Source organism: Furipterus horrens, unplaced genomic scaffold, assembly GCF_987537825.1.
Source record: "Furipterus horrens unplaced genomic scaffold, mFurHor1.1.pri manual_scaffold_3, whole genome shotgun sequence".
NCBI classification, from domain to species: Eukaryota; Metazoa; Chordata; class Mammalia; order Chiroptera; family Furipteridae; genus Furipterus; species Furipterus horrens.
Genome location: NW_028327173.1, coordinates 15,487,384 through 15,502,582, shown reverse-complemented (window position 1 = coordinate 15,502,582; position 15,199 = coordinate 15,487,384). Strand labels below are relative to the sequence as shown.

The 15,199-nt window shown below is 43.4% G+C and overlaps 1 protein-coding gene across 2 annotated transcripts in view; it reads right to left on the bottom strand.

Moving 5' to 3' along the window:
• Positions 1 to 12,439: 12,439 nt before the first annotated feature.
• Positions 12,440 to 15,199, bottom strand: part of CLIC4 (CLIC family member 4) — a 60,608-nt gene continuing 57,848 nt past the window's right edge. For both annotated transcript variants that reach the window (XM_090268807.1, XM_090268808.1), the window contains exon 6: positions 12,440 to 14,858. In XM_090268807.1, the coding sequence (XP_090124933.1) occupies positions 14,694 to 14,858 (165 nt within the window). In that variant the 3' untranslated portion in view covers positions 12,440 to 14,693. The remainder of the gene's footprint in view (positions 14,859 to 15,199) is intronic.

The window sequence follows — 15,199 nt, the reverse complement described above, 5'->3', positions numbered from 1 at the left end:
TGCTTGTTCCCCAGCCTCACCCCACACCTCTACCTCCATAGTGCGGGCAGGCTGCGGGAACTTTGCTGTGTCAGCCTGACATGGGCACGGTCATTGATGGGGGTTGCGGGTGCAGGTTCGGGTAAGAAGAGAAGAGAATAGGGATCCACTAGGTTTATAAAACTATATATATGCAATATATATATATATTTGGAGGACAACTTGGGAAATTCGAAAACCAATTTATCATTAGGTGATATTAGAAAATGATTGTTAATTTCCTTAGGGATTGGATTATGTAGGAGAATTCGTATTCTTAGACGATGGATTATTTAAGGGAGATGTATCATGATGTTTACAACTTACTTTGAAATGTTTCAGCTGAAATATAGAGGTAGATATAGAGATTGATGAGATAGAGATACAATATAGAAAAGTAAAATGAATATGCCCCAGTGTCAACAACTATTACATTGATATGGGTGGTGTGTAGATATATGTTGGACTATTCTTACATCCTTTTCTAATAAAAACATTTAAATAATAATAATAATTTTTAGCCCTGACTGGTGTGGCTCAGTGAATTGAGCGCTGGCCTTCGACCCAAAGGGTCGCCAGTTTGATTTCCAATCAGGGCACATGCCTGGGTTGCAAGCCAGGTCCCCAGTTGGGGGAACGCAAGAGGCAATCACACATTGATGTTTCTCTCCCTCTCTTTCTCCCTCTCTTCCCCTCTCTCTAAAAATAAATAAATAAAATCTTTTAAAATAATAATTTTAAAAAAGGAAATGGTGAAAAAGGGGCTCCAGGGTCATGTGCAATCTTTGTCCTCTCCCAGCCTGCACTGCTGTCTCTACCTCCAAGAGAGACCCTCCTGGGAAGACCCCCTGCCTCCTTTGGGAGTGTGGGGGTTCCTCCCAGGGCGACACATTAGAGCCGCTCAGAAGCCAGTGACAAGGAGCTCATGTCCCCATCATCCCCTCACTCTCAGGTTACTCCTTTTGGGGTGAGAAACTCTAGAGAAAGATGTTTCCTATTGTATTTTGCATAATAGAAAATGGAATAGCCTAACTGCCTATCAACAGGGGATTGGAGACATAAATTTAGCAGCTGTCTATCTGCACATTCTGACATAAAAGTATGTCCATGCTATTCTGAGTGAACAAGTAAGCTGCAGAAAAATATGTATAATGTGATGGTTTTAGAAGAAAAGACTAGATCTATAAGATCATTGTATATTTCTAGAGAAGCATCTGCAAGGTGGTCCACCAAACTGTTCCCAGAGGTTACTTCTGGAGAGTGAAGAGGAAGAGAAACTTTCACTTTTCATGTCAAACATGTCTGCATTGTTGGAATCTGTTTACAATTCTAAATGGCACATACCTCGGAGATCTTGCTATATTTCAGACAGTATAATAATGCTACCTAATACACTACCTCATACTCACATAGTACCTCCTATGTGCCAAGAATTGTTCTAAAGGCTTCATGCAAATTAACTCATTTGAGCAACATAACTTAATTCACACATTATTAACACCTTTCCCAGTTAAAGATGCGTGAGACACAGAGCAGTTAAGTAACTTGCCCCAGGTCACAGAGCCAGTAAGTAGCAGAGCTGGGGTTAGAACCTGGGCAGTCCCTCTCTACCAATGGTGCTGTAACAACTCTATTATATCACACTGAGGCCCAGAGACAAGAAGTGTCCAAAGTGTGGATGAATTTGGCCAGGGATTTGCTGGGGAAGGGGGAAGAATAAAGGCCAGCCCTGTCGTTGGCAGCACTCCTGGTCCTGCTGTTTGCAGGCGGTGAGAACTGAGCCCTGAAATCCTAACTGCTTCACACATGCAGTGAAAGGCAGGTCCAGCCCAAACCCCGGTCCCAGATGGGACTCAATGGCTCCAGGGCTCGCCCCATCCCCAGCATCTTTGGGGCCCTGGACAGAGCTGTCCCACTGTCCCAGAGCCACACTTTAGAATTCTAAGAATAAGAAGTAGTACAACACCCTAAGTAGACCCACCCAAATGTTAGAAGTGGCAGATCAGGGGCGTGAAATTGCGGGTAATTTTTATTTCCACCTTCGTATTTTTCCCCAGTTTCCAAATTTTCATTCAGTGAACATGCGTCACTGTTACAATTAGAAGAAAAATACTGTACTTTTTTTTTTCTCTTGGAGAAAACAAGGACATATCACAGGAAGTATTTCAATCAGTGAGTGTAAACTATGTGGCCCTTGTTACACCAAGAAGAGGAAATGGGAGAAGGAGAGAGACGGAAACCGGCATTGGTAGGGTGTCCACTTCTGCGGCGAGCCTGGTGTTAGGGACGCTACATCCATGATCTCGTCCATCCTGATGACTTTCTGAGGGTTCGGTGCTACAATCCCCATTTTACAGACCTCAATACCAAGGCAGGGAGAGGGAAAGCGACTTGCTTTTCCCACTCACCATGTGCCTTTCCATGAGGCGGCAGAAAGTGCAATTTCAAAACTAATTTGGTTTAAAAACATTCAGACCTATTACCCAGGATCTCTTAGGGAGGGGTCACTGCTTCTTCACGATACAGCTGCCCCTCCAGTCACTGCCGTACTGTGGCCCAGAACAGTGACTGATGACTACTGTTTGCCGTTGCTTTTTAATGACAGAGGATTGTTTTCTGTTCCTTAGATACAAAGTTTTATCTGGTAGCATCAATGCCTAATGTAGGTAAAGGTGAAATGGTTTCATCTGCCATTTGGTTGCCAGTAGCACTGACACTTGGTACAATCTTTTGATGGCGATAGGTGACATTGGAGCAAGAGCTGTAAACAGGGTGAGATTTTTCGAATTAGGAATTCCCTTCCCAGGGATATATTTCTAAGAACTACTTCAGCAAAAACAGAAAGCTACATGTGTAAAGCTGTTTGTGTCAGCATTGACTACAATAGCAAATAATTTATAGTACAACAGTGTGATGGGAGATGCTATTAAAAGTGATCTTGTAACAATGGATCAATAATTTGTCCCTATGTGGCAGTCAGTCTCCGAGACGCCCCCATAATCTTTGCCTCCTGACAGTCACACTCTTATGACATCCCGTCTCAGCTCTGAATAGGGCTGACTCGGAGAGCAACAGGATATTGTCAAAGCGACCGCGTGTGACTTACAAGGAGAGGTCATAAAATTTTTCCACCTTGGTCTCTTGATCACTCATTCTGGGGTAAGGCAGCCACCATGTCATGAAAAACCTGAAGCCACACTACAGAGACCCACATAGGGAGGCACTAAAGCCTGCTGCCAACGGCCATGTGAGTGTGTCATCTTGGGGACAGATACTCCCAAGCCTCAGTCAGGCTGTCAGATGACAGCAGCCCTGCCTGACATGTCAAGTGCCGTCTCGTGAGGAACCCAGCTAAGCTCCTTCTGAAACTCTTAACCCATAGGAACTCTGGGAGATAATAAATGTTACAGCGTTAAGTCACTAGGTTTTGGGATAATCTGTTCCATAGCCAAGAACCAGCACCCCATACAATGAATGGATACCACACAGTAATGAAAGTAAATAAACTACTGTTACAACAATGTGGGTGAACTTCACCATGATAACGTTAAGCAAAGGGACATTTTTTGTGACTTTATTGATACAAAGGTTAAAAAACACTCAGAATGAATCTATGCTGTCAGGGACCCTTGGGGAGGGAAGGTTGGGGACCCAGAGCCATGAGCAGGGGCCTCTGGCTGCTCATGATGCTCTACAGCTTGATCTGTGCACTATTTAGTGTAGACCATGTGTGTGTTTAGTTTGCAAGAGTTCATCAAGCTGAACATTAATGATTTGTGTGTTAGTCTGTATGTACACTATATTTCAATACAAAAATGTTTAAAAATGGCCATTTTATATGCACAGTAGAGAATCTAGACACTATGATCTGACTCTGGTCCATGAAAACGGCTGAACCTCAGGGGAGCCTGTACGATGATTTGCAGGCCTGTAAAATGCACACACACAGGGGAGGCAAGATGGAAAAAATGGAAATGTTTGTATTGTGAAGCAGGGCTCGTTTAAGGATGTATTAGACTGTCTTGTCAAGGAGAATGGAAAAAAAAAAGGCCAAGAGATATCACACATTTCCACAGGGTGTCAACCAGCAACGAAAATGCAGTCCTCTTGTCGGCAGCCGTCCGTCTCGAGAGACGATGGTGTAGCTTCTTAAGAGTCTATCTGCACCGCCGAGAATGGTTGTGCAGTCCGACTCGGGAGTGACACGGTATCTGTCTCCTCCCGTGTTAAATCGACATCTTGCGATGACACTGGAGTGTCCTCTCCAGTGAAGCTGAAGCTACAGAGCCTGGGCAGGGTGATATGGAGGGTCTGCTGTTGCCCATGCAGCAGACCCCCCCTCTCTTCGCAGCTGAAGGGTCCAAGGGAAAGACGGAGTCAATACAGCTTGGCTTCAGGTGCGCCGCAGGAGTTGCCAGTGTTGACTACAGCGTCAAACCGCCTTAGGGACTCTGGCTCCGGATTTTCTGTCGGGGTTTACTCCCTTAGCCTTTCCCCTGAAGAGGTATGCCGCAAGGCAGCGGAGGTTTTTTGGAGTCAGAGTTTTCCGTCTCTGATGTGCCCTGACTGGAAGATCGAACCAGCGACACTTAGCTCGCAGGCCGACGCTCAATCCACTGAGCCAAACCAGCCAGGGCTACAGTCCTCTACGAGTAAGCTTTTTATTCACTAAAAATTTGGCCACCCAGAATAACTTCTTCCCAGAGATTTTCCGAATTGTTCAAGTGTGGTTTATCTCACAGAATCGCTTATTAAAACTACTGTTTTCATTAAGGCAGAAAAGTGGAGGCCTGCTCCCAAGGTTCACGGTCCGGCTGGGCTGGAGCGAAGCCATGCCGAGCAGGGAGAGAAGGTGTCAGTGACATGGTGGGCAAAGAGCGGTTAAGTATCAATTTGCTGTGAAAGGGGAAGGAAAACTGCGGCAGGAGGATCCTTCCCGGTCCTGAGAGTAACAGAATCGCTGATAGTAACAGAATCAGAGCAGAAACATCACCCTCAAATCCCAAAATGGCTGCAGACTCAGAAGGACGTGCAGAGAATCTTCAAGCGTCCCTGAACTCTGAACGTCGGATTTCCCTCAACAGCTGACCAGAACAGATTCCCCATTGTTCTCAGTAGAACTTAAACATTCCAACATTCAGGTATTGTCCTGAAGACACAGAATCTGTTGGCAGCCCCTCCCATATGCCATGGCTCAGCTCAGAATCTATTGGTGGCTCCCCAACCTGTCACCCCTCAGCACAGTCTTAAAAGGTGTCCCTGATCTGGCCCCAAACTGCAAGTCCAATCCAGGCACCTGCGACTGGGTCACCTCTGGCTTCCAGACCAAGGTCCCAATGTATCCCTCACCTGGGAACTCCATTCAGCAACTGATCTTCACACAGTGAAGAGCTTTCTAAGCCTCCCAGCTGAGGAAGAGAAACCACAAAGCAAATGTTGGACCAGATCCGTGCTACATAAAAACAAACAATTCCAGTGTGATTAAAAAATGCAAGCAAAATTAAAAGACAAACAACTGTAAAAGTTATTTGCAGCTAATGCCACAGACAGATGGTTAGAACCCTTAATTTATGTTTTAAAAGATTTTATTTACTTTTTTTTTTTTTAAAGGAAGGCAGACTGCCACGTGCAGCGCCTCATTTGGATGTGTCTGGAGTCTTGGAAGCTTGACTACCCTACGTTCTCCTACAAATGGACCTTGAGAGCTTGTTTGGAGGTTCTAGCAGGGGAGCGCAGCTACTCGTATACCGTTGACCGAAGACCGGTCCTCTCCTCTAGTTGGGAAGGTCATCCTCTTCGACCGAGCGTGCAGCTTTGGGAGGGACGCACATGGATCAGTGAGGGAGGAAGGGGACACCCGCCTAGCCAGCCAGATCAGCCGAATCAACCCTGGCGATCAATGGGGTGACAGATGTCGCAGCCAGATAGCCCTCACATCCTATTTACTTATTTTTAAAGAGAGGGGAAAGGACGGGGAAAGAGGAGAAAAACATCAATTAGTTGCCTCTCGCATGCCCCCAACTGGGGACCTGGCCTGCAACCCAGGCATGTGCCCTGACTGGGAATCGAACCAGCAACCGTTCAGTCCACAGGCTGGTGCTCAATGCACTGAGCCACACCAGCCAGGGCTAGAACCTGTAGTTTATAGAGAACCCACATAAATCAATTAAAATACACACACACACACACACACACACACACACACACAAAGAGAGGATGGATAAAAGGGCAAAGGACATAATAAAAAGCAAATATAAGTGGCTAATAAACATCTGGGGGAAAGAAGAGAGTGTTCAGTCTCTCTAAGGGCCAAAGAAATGCAGACAGCACCGGGATGACATTAAGTCAGCAAAGACCCTCCTCCTTACTAGCTGAAGCACCAAGAAAGGGCATCTACTCCGACACTGGGGGTGTCAACTGGTGAAAAGATGCCTGACAAGCCACTTCATGGCATTTACTGAAAGCCTGAAAAATGTTCCTGCTTTTTGTCCACCTATTTTTTTCTAAACCATTTCCTTAAAAACTGTCCAGCAAATAATTTGATGATATTTATCAATCTGCTTAAGATGTCCATACTTTCTGCTCACAAGTCTGATGGTTTCCTCTGAAACCCAGAAGCTGAACTATGGCTGAGGACGTATGTACAGAGATGTCTGCTGCAGTGTAAATGAGTAATAATGAAAAATTGGAAACAACCTAAGCGTCCTGGAGTCAGGGAACGGGTGAGTCAGTTACGATGCGGCCATGTGATCGACAGCATTGGGTAAACAGCCAATAATAATCAAGAATTCCAGATGATGAGGAAAAATGTTTATGATATAATAAATTTGTGATGGAAAGTCAGCTCTAAAATAAATTTTTAAAAAATCCTAACCAATAGGCTGAAAAACACAAATGGGTTTCCTCTGGGTGGTGAATTTGGGGGAATTTGTGTGTGTGCTTCTTTACCCTTTTCTGTACTTTCCAAAATTCTACAATGAGCAGAATTTCTTTGATAAACAGTTTTTTATATATCTTATTTATTTATTTTTAGAGCGAGGGGAAGGGAGGGAGAAAGAGAGAGAAACATCAGTTTGTGGTTGTCTCTCCCATGCCCCCAACAGAGGACCTGGCCTGCAACCCAGGCATGTGCCCAAGAATTGAACCAGCAACCTTTTGGTTTGCAGGCTGGCACTCAATCCACTGAGCCACACCAGCCAGGGCTGATAAACAGGTTTTTTTTTTAACTGTAAAAAATCATCCTCCTGGATACACTGTTGATATTCCTAGTGACAAGCAAAAGCAACTGTTCCCTTTATGAACTGGCACAGATAGGCTCAATCATACCCGTGAGTGAATGACTGAATAGCACTTTTAAGCCTTTTGTGGATTGTTTCTGACCTTCTGTTTTCATTGCCTGGTTATTAGTGTTTATGTCTTTTCTCCCTTGTGATCCTGGAAGCTCCTAGAAGGCAGAAATCACATGTATCTGTTTATTCACACCCAGCCAGTGCCTTGCACCCAGGAGGTTGCTCAACAGTGTTATTTTTTAATGAATTGAGCACCTCATTTGGTTAAGTGCGTTTTAACATGACATATGTTAAACATGAGATGAAGGTTCTGGATGCCAAGGATTGTTAGACCCATTCTTTATGAGGTCAGGGGACTCCCTGAAAGCCAAGGAGAGAGGATCAGCATGCATGCAGTTCCAGTAGCGACTCTGCCCCGACCTGGTGGTCTTCACGTGTTTATGCCAAATCTGCTGTCTAATTCTGACAACACTGTCCTAGGAGTCCCAATTCTGCAACTACCTACCTACGGGGCCTTGAGCAGCTCACTCACCCTTAGCTCCCTCATTGATGAGCAAAGATCCTGGAGTATTTCTATCTAGCTGTCACCAGAATTCCTAAAAAGCATCTGAGACAGAAAGTTGGTTTAGAAGATCAAATTGAAAGGTATCTTTAGAACACTACAGAATATTAAAAAACAAAACAAAACAAGTCCGCCGATAATCAAATCAATACTGTGCACCAGGGAATTGGGCTCCAATTCACTTTATTTACATTTTTGTCTCTATCCCCAATTTAAAAAGTAATAAAAATAGGCAATCTTGAGGTTCTGGCAAGCACCACAGAATTCTTGGAGCATCGGTAGAGATTAGGAACAATTCCTCTGCAGTAAACTGTTTAAGAGAAGAGAATGAAATGACATCGTTGAAATAACCGTTTCCAGTGAAGGAAGGAAACCAAGAGGGAGCTGGGCTTTGCTCCTCCTGCTCCTTCCTTGACCAGGAAACCTCCGGTTCAGCCAGTGCTGGCTTACAGTGACCTCTGCAGACAGCGGGGAGTTGCGCGGCTACCTCTGAGCCAAGGCTGAGGAGAGGCCCCTTCTGCTCTCCCCGCCTGCCAGAATGCCCTCTCGCCGAACAGGATCCCCGCCCCCCCGACACCCCTTTTACACAGAAACTGGAGCACCAGTGCACTTAGCACACTGAAACCGGCTAGCCCTGCTTGCCTTGTCCCCCACTCCGTGTGCTTCGGAGGCTGGAGCTGCGCACGGCGCAGCCGCGGACCTCCTGAGCTCCCCGCTGGAAGTCTTCTTGGGGACCTCCAAGCTGCTGCATGCACTGCTGGGCCAAGAGATCAGCCTCCCTGAATCCCCACCTGAGCCCCTCCCCACACAGGGGAGGTGACAGCATCAGCAGCGAACCTAGTGTCCTGGTGGTTAACTCTGGAGCCAAATTACTGAACCTCTCAATACGCTTAAATTTATCTAAAAAAAAAAAAAAAGAGGGAGGGTAATAGTCGTCCCTACCTCAATAGATTGTTGACAAGATGAAAAAACTTGAAACGTATATATTTTTAAAATGTATTTATAATATATGCATATAAGCTCAGTACATTAACTGGCACATAGTGTTTCATGAAAATTAGTTATTCTTATTTGACTGAGGAAATCAGAGAGAGGGGACATTTGAAGTCACTGAAGTATATCCACTTCTTATAAGAAATGGGATCAGAAATGCGTCACCGGCTTTCCCTTTTTTTTCACCAAAGGACCCCCAACGCCAGCTCGGCTTACTTGACGCCACTCCTCCCTCCGGGGAAGGCTGCAGAAGGGACCTTTTTCCTGGAGACAGTGTCACCAGTAGGCTCTCCGCGCAGAGCCTCTCTTCCGAGCGGCTTTCCCTGCCTGTCTGCTTTCCAGGTGGCTCTTGATCTCGCTCTGCGTTGACCCGCTGGGCGTCCGCGCAGTCTACCTGCCGGAGCTCCGCGACCCAACTCCTGGGCGGTGTCGGCACGCAGCCGGCCCTGGGCACCAGCCTTCGGTCGCAGGGGCATTAAGGGGCCTCTGCGCTCGCCGGGCCTGGGAGGAGCGGGAGGAGCCCCGGGACTAACCGCAGCACACCCCTTACTCTCCTTCGACCCAGCTGCCCCCCAGACCTGGCAGTTTTGCTTCCCCCGGCTGCCTTGTGGGCCGGCGGAACTAAGGGCGTGCAGAAGTACGAATGGCCCGCACGAATCGGGTGCGCCCCGGCTCTGGGCTGATGAAAGCCTAAGCAGGGTCCTGCCCTCGAAAGAGGAGGAGAGCAGGGTGGTGCTGCCACTGGCGGACGGCGGGAACGAAGGTGCCGATCAGTGGCTGCGCGGGAGAGCGTCGGTTCCACACCGGAAGGAGGGAAGGAGGCCGGAGGTGCCTCCGCATCGCGCAGCAACCCTGACCGATCTGATAAAGAGGAAGGAAACCCGCGGCGTGGCGGAACCGAGCTGACAGCTCTCCAAACTGACGAGGCCCTGCAGCTGTCACCGACAAGTTTGCAGCCGCAGGGCCGAAAGGAGGGGCGCTTGCCCCCCTGCTGGTCATTGCAGAACCGCACCCATCGGGTGAAACGAAAGCGAGCACAGGGTGTAGGGACCAGGGCGCGCTAACGCCTCCTGCGGCAGAAGGTGGTAAAGCGGCCTGGGCCCTCTGCCTCTGCTCCGTGCGAGGGAACCTGCGCCAGAGACCAAACACATATATTTGCTTCAGCTGGGGCTCTGCTTACCTGACAACTCACACCTCGGCTGTTAGGGGTCAGGGGAGCCAAGTCCGCCCTAATGAGAAAAACAACAGCACTTCTAAAGCTTGCAGAGCACGCTCTGTGTGGCTATTGCTGCTACAGGACTCTAACTTTGATTGTCACTAGCAGTGTGAGCTTGAGCAAATTCCTTATCCCTGGGTTTCCTCATTCATATGGGAATCCTAGTCTCTATCGCAGGCTCATTAGAGACTGAGTTATATGTGAAGTGCTTAGAATACTTTCTGGGTTTTGCAAATGTTAAATTTTTTTTCATTTCAGCTTAGGTTGTGGGCTTGTTGCAATGGCTGTAACTGGTTCCTTATTCTGGGGCTTTTCTCACTGTCTTTCAATCATGTATTTCTATTTTAATTCCACTGTGATGAGAACATACTGGGCTGGCCAAAGTTTTTTTCCAAATGAAAGCTTTAGTAGTGCTTAGTTGTCTTTAACTTCATTTGAAACAATTTTAATTGTATTGTGACAGCTGTCATATCAGCATGTTTAAAAAAAGAACTTAGCAAAATTGGTTAATTTTTGTGCAGCCATTTTAATATTGAAGATATGCAACATTTTCAGAGTATTATGCTTTATTTCAAGAAAGGTAAAAACACAACTAGAACGCAAAAAAAATTTTGTGCAGCGTGTGAAGGTGCTGTGACTGATTGGTTTGCGAAGTTTCTTGGTACTACTGACATTTTGGCCAAATATTTCTTGCTGTGGGGCTGCCTTATGCATTGAAAGATGTTTAGCAGCACCCCTGGCCTCTACCCACTAGAGGCCAATAGCTGGAGATAGTCAACATACTCAAAATATCCAAATCAACAGTTACTGGTGAAAATGAAAAATGTGTCTATTTTATGAAAAAAACTAAATGGATGTTTTGGCCAGCCCAATACTTTGTAGGATTCCATTCCTTTGAACTCTGTTGATGCTTGCTTTATGGGCCAGCATATGGTTTGCTTGCTAAAACTTCCATAGCACTTGAAAAAAAGTACACACATTCTGCAGTTGTTGGATATGGTGTTCCAATGTCAATTAAGTCCAACTGGTTAATTGTTATTCAAATCTGCTGTTCCTTACTGGGTGTGTGTGTGGAAGGCGGTGGGGGGGGGTATGGGGGGGGAATCATGCCTGTTGGAGGAGCAGTTACTGAGAGAACTGTTAAAATCTCCAATTATTTTATGCACCTACTGAGTTGATATAGTTTTTCTCCTTTAATGTATTAGTTGTGCTAAATCACCCAACATGAAAAAAGTAGTCTCAAATAAAACACTTTTACCCCAAGTTGTTATTTATTTTCATGAGGGGGGAGAAAAAAAAAACTTTTTATGATAGTGAAAATATACTTTATTTTAATACAATAGCTGCCAGCAATATACTGGTTCCAGAGACAAAAGAAAATACAAGCATTCTATAATAAGCTTTTATTTGTCTTTTCAAGTAATTATAAAGAAAATACTCCAATTATGTTCAACATTACGACTTAGGGAGTTGAAATATTTTTTATGATAAAAATATAACTTTGACAGCCTCCATCCTTGATAAGTAAAGAATGGAATAAAAAAGCCCATACAGTATGTCAATAATGAATGTTTCCCTCTTTGAATCAAATACAATTATACGCAGTGTAAGAAATTGGTTAATCAATAAATTTGATGAAATGTGTATCAAAATGTTCACCAAAAAAATACATTTTTACTTATTTTTTACCTTACAGATATTTTCTAAATGGATATTTTAAATGCACAGAAATAAAAAGCTAACTACATGCAACTCTGGAGAGATTCAAAACTCATCAGAAGTAAATCTGCCTAAATTAGAGTTGACCAACTTAGGGTAAGAATAAATGTCAGAAATCTCTTAATCGTATATCATTGCTCAAGGGTTTCAAGATAAGTTGTGTTAAGCCGAAGTTACCAAGAAGTAAAATCTTAAGGTGAATTTTATCATAAATCATTGATTCTAGTAAAAGGTAACATAACTGTATACAAAAATCTGCGTTTACATTTTTTATAAAGAAGTCATTAACTGAAACAGCAGAGAGCTTTCCAACTCTTGAACATGAAACTTCTCAGAATCCCTTGGAAAACAGGAAGAGCTTCCATTCAGACTCTAACCTCCGCGTTGGCTTAAATGAAGGAGCAAATGCTCCAGTACTTGCAGAAATAATATCAGGTGATTTCCATTATGTCAACCCACACACTACAGGATTACTTTTATTTCCAAATCTCCTAAGATATTAAGTTATGAACTTTCTATAACTATAAGATGGGTTAGAAAACCACTTGCTGGGACCATCCTATTTTCTGGCTTTTGTCCATGTGCCAATCTCAATTTCATCTAACTTCCCTGATAAAGTAATATGGTCCTTCTACACACACACACACACACACAAATGATTTTGCTTGCCTTCATCAAAATCCTAACTGATCTACCTTCCTTGGACATTAAGAAGGACAGGCAAGGAAATCAAGGGATAAATTTTTTTTAAAGATAGAAACTAAATATCCAAAATGCTTCACAACTGAGTTTCAGAACGTGTTTTTCATCGCTCTCCTTTAAGGAAATGTTGCTCGTTCCTCACTAGCCCTCTGCTCCGCACCGCTTAGCCCACCATTCACTGGAGAGAACAGACAACCTTCTTCTGAATCCTGGTCACGCTTTAAGCTATGAGGCAAGGTTCAGCATCATCTGAATGCCAAGTTACCACTATTTAAAAACAGAGGAGAAGTGACGATGGTTATCTGTATATTGGTGCAGATGTGACATTTTTCACCCACTGAAGCTACTGCTACAGTGTTTCGCAATAGACAACCTGATAGAGCTTCTTCCTGGGAACAGATAAATCAGATCCAATATTTAACTGTAAGAAGGTGTGTGCTCAAACTTTTGATTAGCAATAAGGAGTTTTAGGAAAGGTAAAGCAAATCTCCCTGAGCCAAATGGATACAATATGGAGCTTTTCTTATCTTTCTGAACTAAGCTAATTACTCATAGGTTAAAGAATGCAGTATGCTTATAAAAATCAGGCTGCTTCCATAAAGCCAGTGCTTGCTGTTAGCATATCAAAGGGAGGAAACCATTGCCATTTTAAAGCAATATACTTAAAATTTCCAAAAACCACCTATGAGAAATAGCACTTCTTAAACAAGTTAGGTATAAAAAATTACCAAAAGTATATTACAGTCACCACCCCATCTTTAGAGCAGTACTTAGAAAGTCTAATTTGATTTTAAAAAATGAACAAATACACAGCAAGCTTTTGTTTCATTTTCACCAAGTTCATCCTCCCTTGTTGGAGCACAAATAATTTCTGGGTCAGGGCTTCAATTTAAAAACAAACAAACAAACATGCAGAGTGCTATTCCTCAGTGGGGCTGCAGAAAAATTTAATTGAAGGAAACAAAATGACTGACATTAGGCAAAACTGCAGTAAGTATATACTCGCCATAACAACTACAATTTAGTCCAAAAGGAGTGAGCCATCCTCTACTCAAAATCTAACAGTGAATGGGGGTGGAATGGAAAAGCTGCTATTTTGTGTGTTATCTTATTTTTAATACAGGGTGGATAATGCAGTCTTTACATTACCCACATTAAATATACTTTAGAAACAAAATTCTTCTTGATATTTTGACAAACCCACCCTATGTTCCTTAGGTTAATTTCTGTGTTAATTTTTACCTTACTAATCATTGTACTGCTACAGCTAAATCAACTAAATATCAGTATTTGTAGTGTTGCTCGAAAGATCTACAAACAGCAAAGTCTATGTTTACCTAAAAAGGAGCCTTTTAAAATAAAGGAAGAAAGCAATAATGTTCCAAATGAATGGCACTGGGCAAAATGCAAATAGCAAACACCACATTCAGACAGAGTATCAGGTGCCCGTTGATTTATCTTGTATGGATACAATTCTTGAGAAAGATTGGGATTATTATACCTCCCACTAAACTTTTAGCTTCTGCATAGTGTCAGATGTTATAAGCGGTATAATGGACAGATGCTTTGAGGAAAAGTAAAAACCCATGTACAAAGTAAAATAGCAAAATCTGTAGTGACATCGGTAGAAGGCTCTCTTCTCTGGCGGTAACACCCTTTACTACATATCCAGGATAGACTAAACTGAAACAGGGTACAGTATTTTGATACAGTAGCAATCTTTTCATATACTCTTACTAAATATTATAAAATTCCAAAAATACATAAATATTCCTTGTACCATGCATTATGCACCAGTTTGGGGCTGACTGATGAGGCCATGGTTACTATTTTAACAGGTAACCATCGCACCTCAGAAGTCCCGCCGTCTATACGCAGTGAATGGTGAGGGCTCGAGAGAATGGCAAACTGCCTCTCAAGTAAAAAGTTTGTGGTGAAGTGTCTCTGAATTAGAAGAGAAGGGGATATGGGGTAGGGGAGGTAGGCAGGGTAAAAAAAATTTAAATAATACTGCTTAGGAGTGTATATTTAAAGAGAGCTACTATACCTTATCTACCCTTTATCCTAGTCTTGAGTAACTGCCATGTTCATGCAAAATAAAATTTCTACTTTATAGGAAGAGAATCAGTCTGTTAGGAAAAGCATATTCTTAATCAGGAAAAGATGTGAAGACATCTCTCTCATAGATACTATTTTACTTGGTAAGTCTTTTGGCTACGTCACTATATGCTATTTCAACCTCCTTATCGCTGGGACAGGTATTAGTGAACTCGTCCCTACTGTAAGCATTAGTTAAGTATCTCCAGATGCCACTCATCCTTTTTGGAATATCAAAGTTGCGGTATTTTTTGGCCACCACCTGAAATACAAAGAGATCAAAAGTTAACATTTATTTTTCATGTTAACCAGAATATCTCTGATTTTAAGAAAAACTGATTCTGTGAATCTCTGAGCACTGCTTCTATTTGAAAGGAAGCTTAACATCCTCTATACCATTCTCATTAATTTCACCAGAGAAGGGAAGAATGAAGTTAGAAGTTGCTTTCATTCTAACTAGAATTTTAAATAATGATAAGGATTGCAAACTACACCAGATTCCGAAGTGTGATACTGACTACAAACGTTTGCCTTGATCATCTAGAGAGAAGGCCAAGGGTAATCAATGAATACACATCAATACTTTAAAACACACACACACTA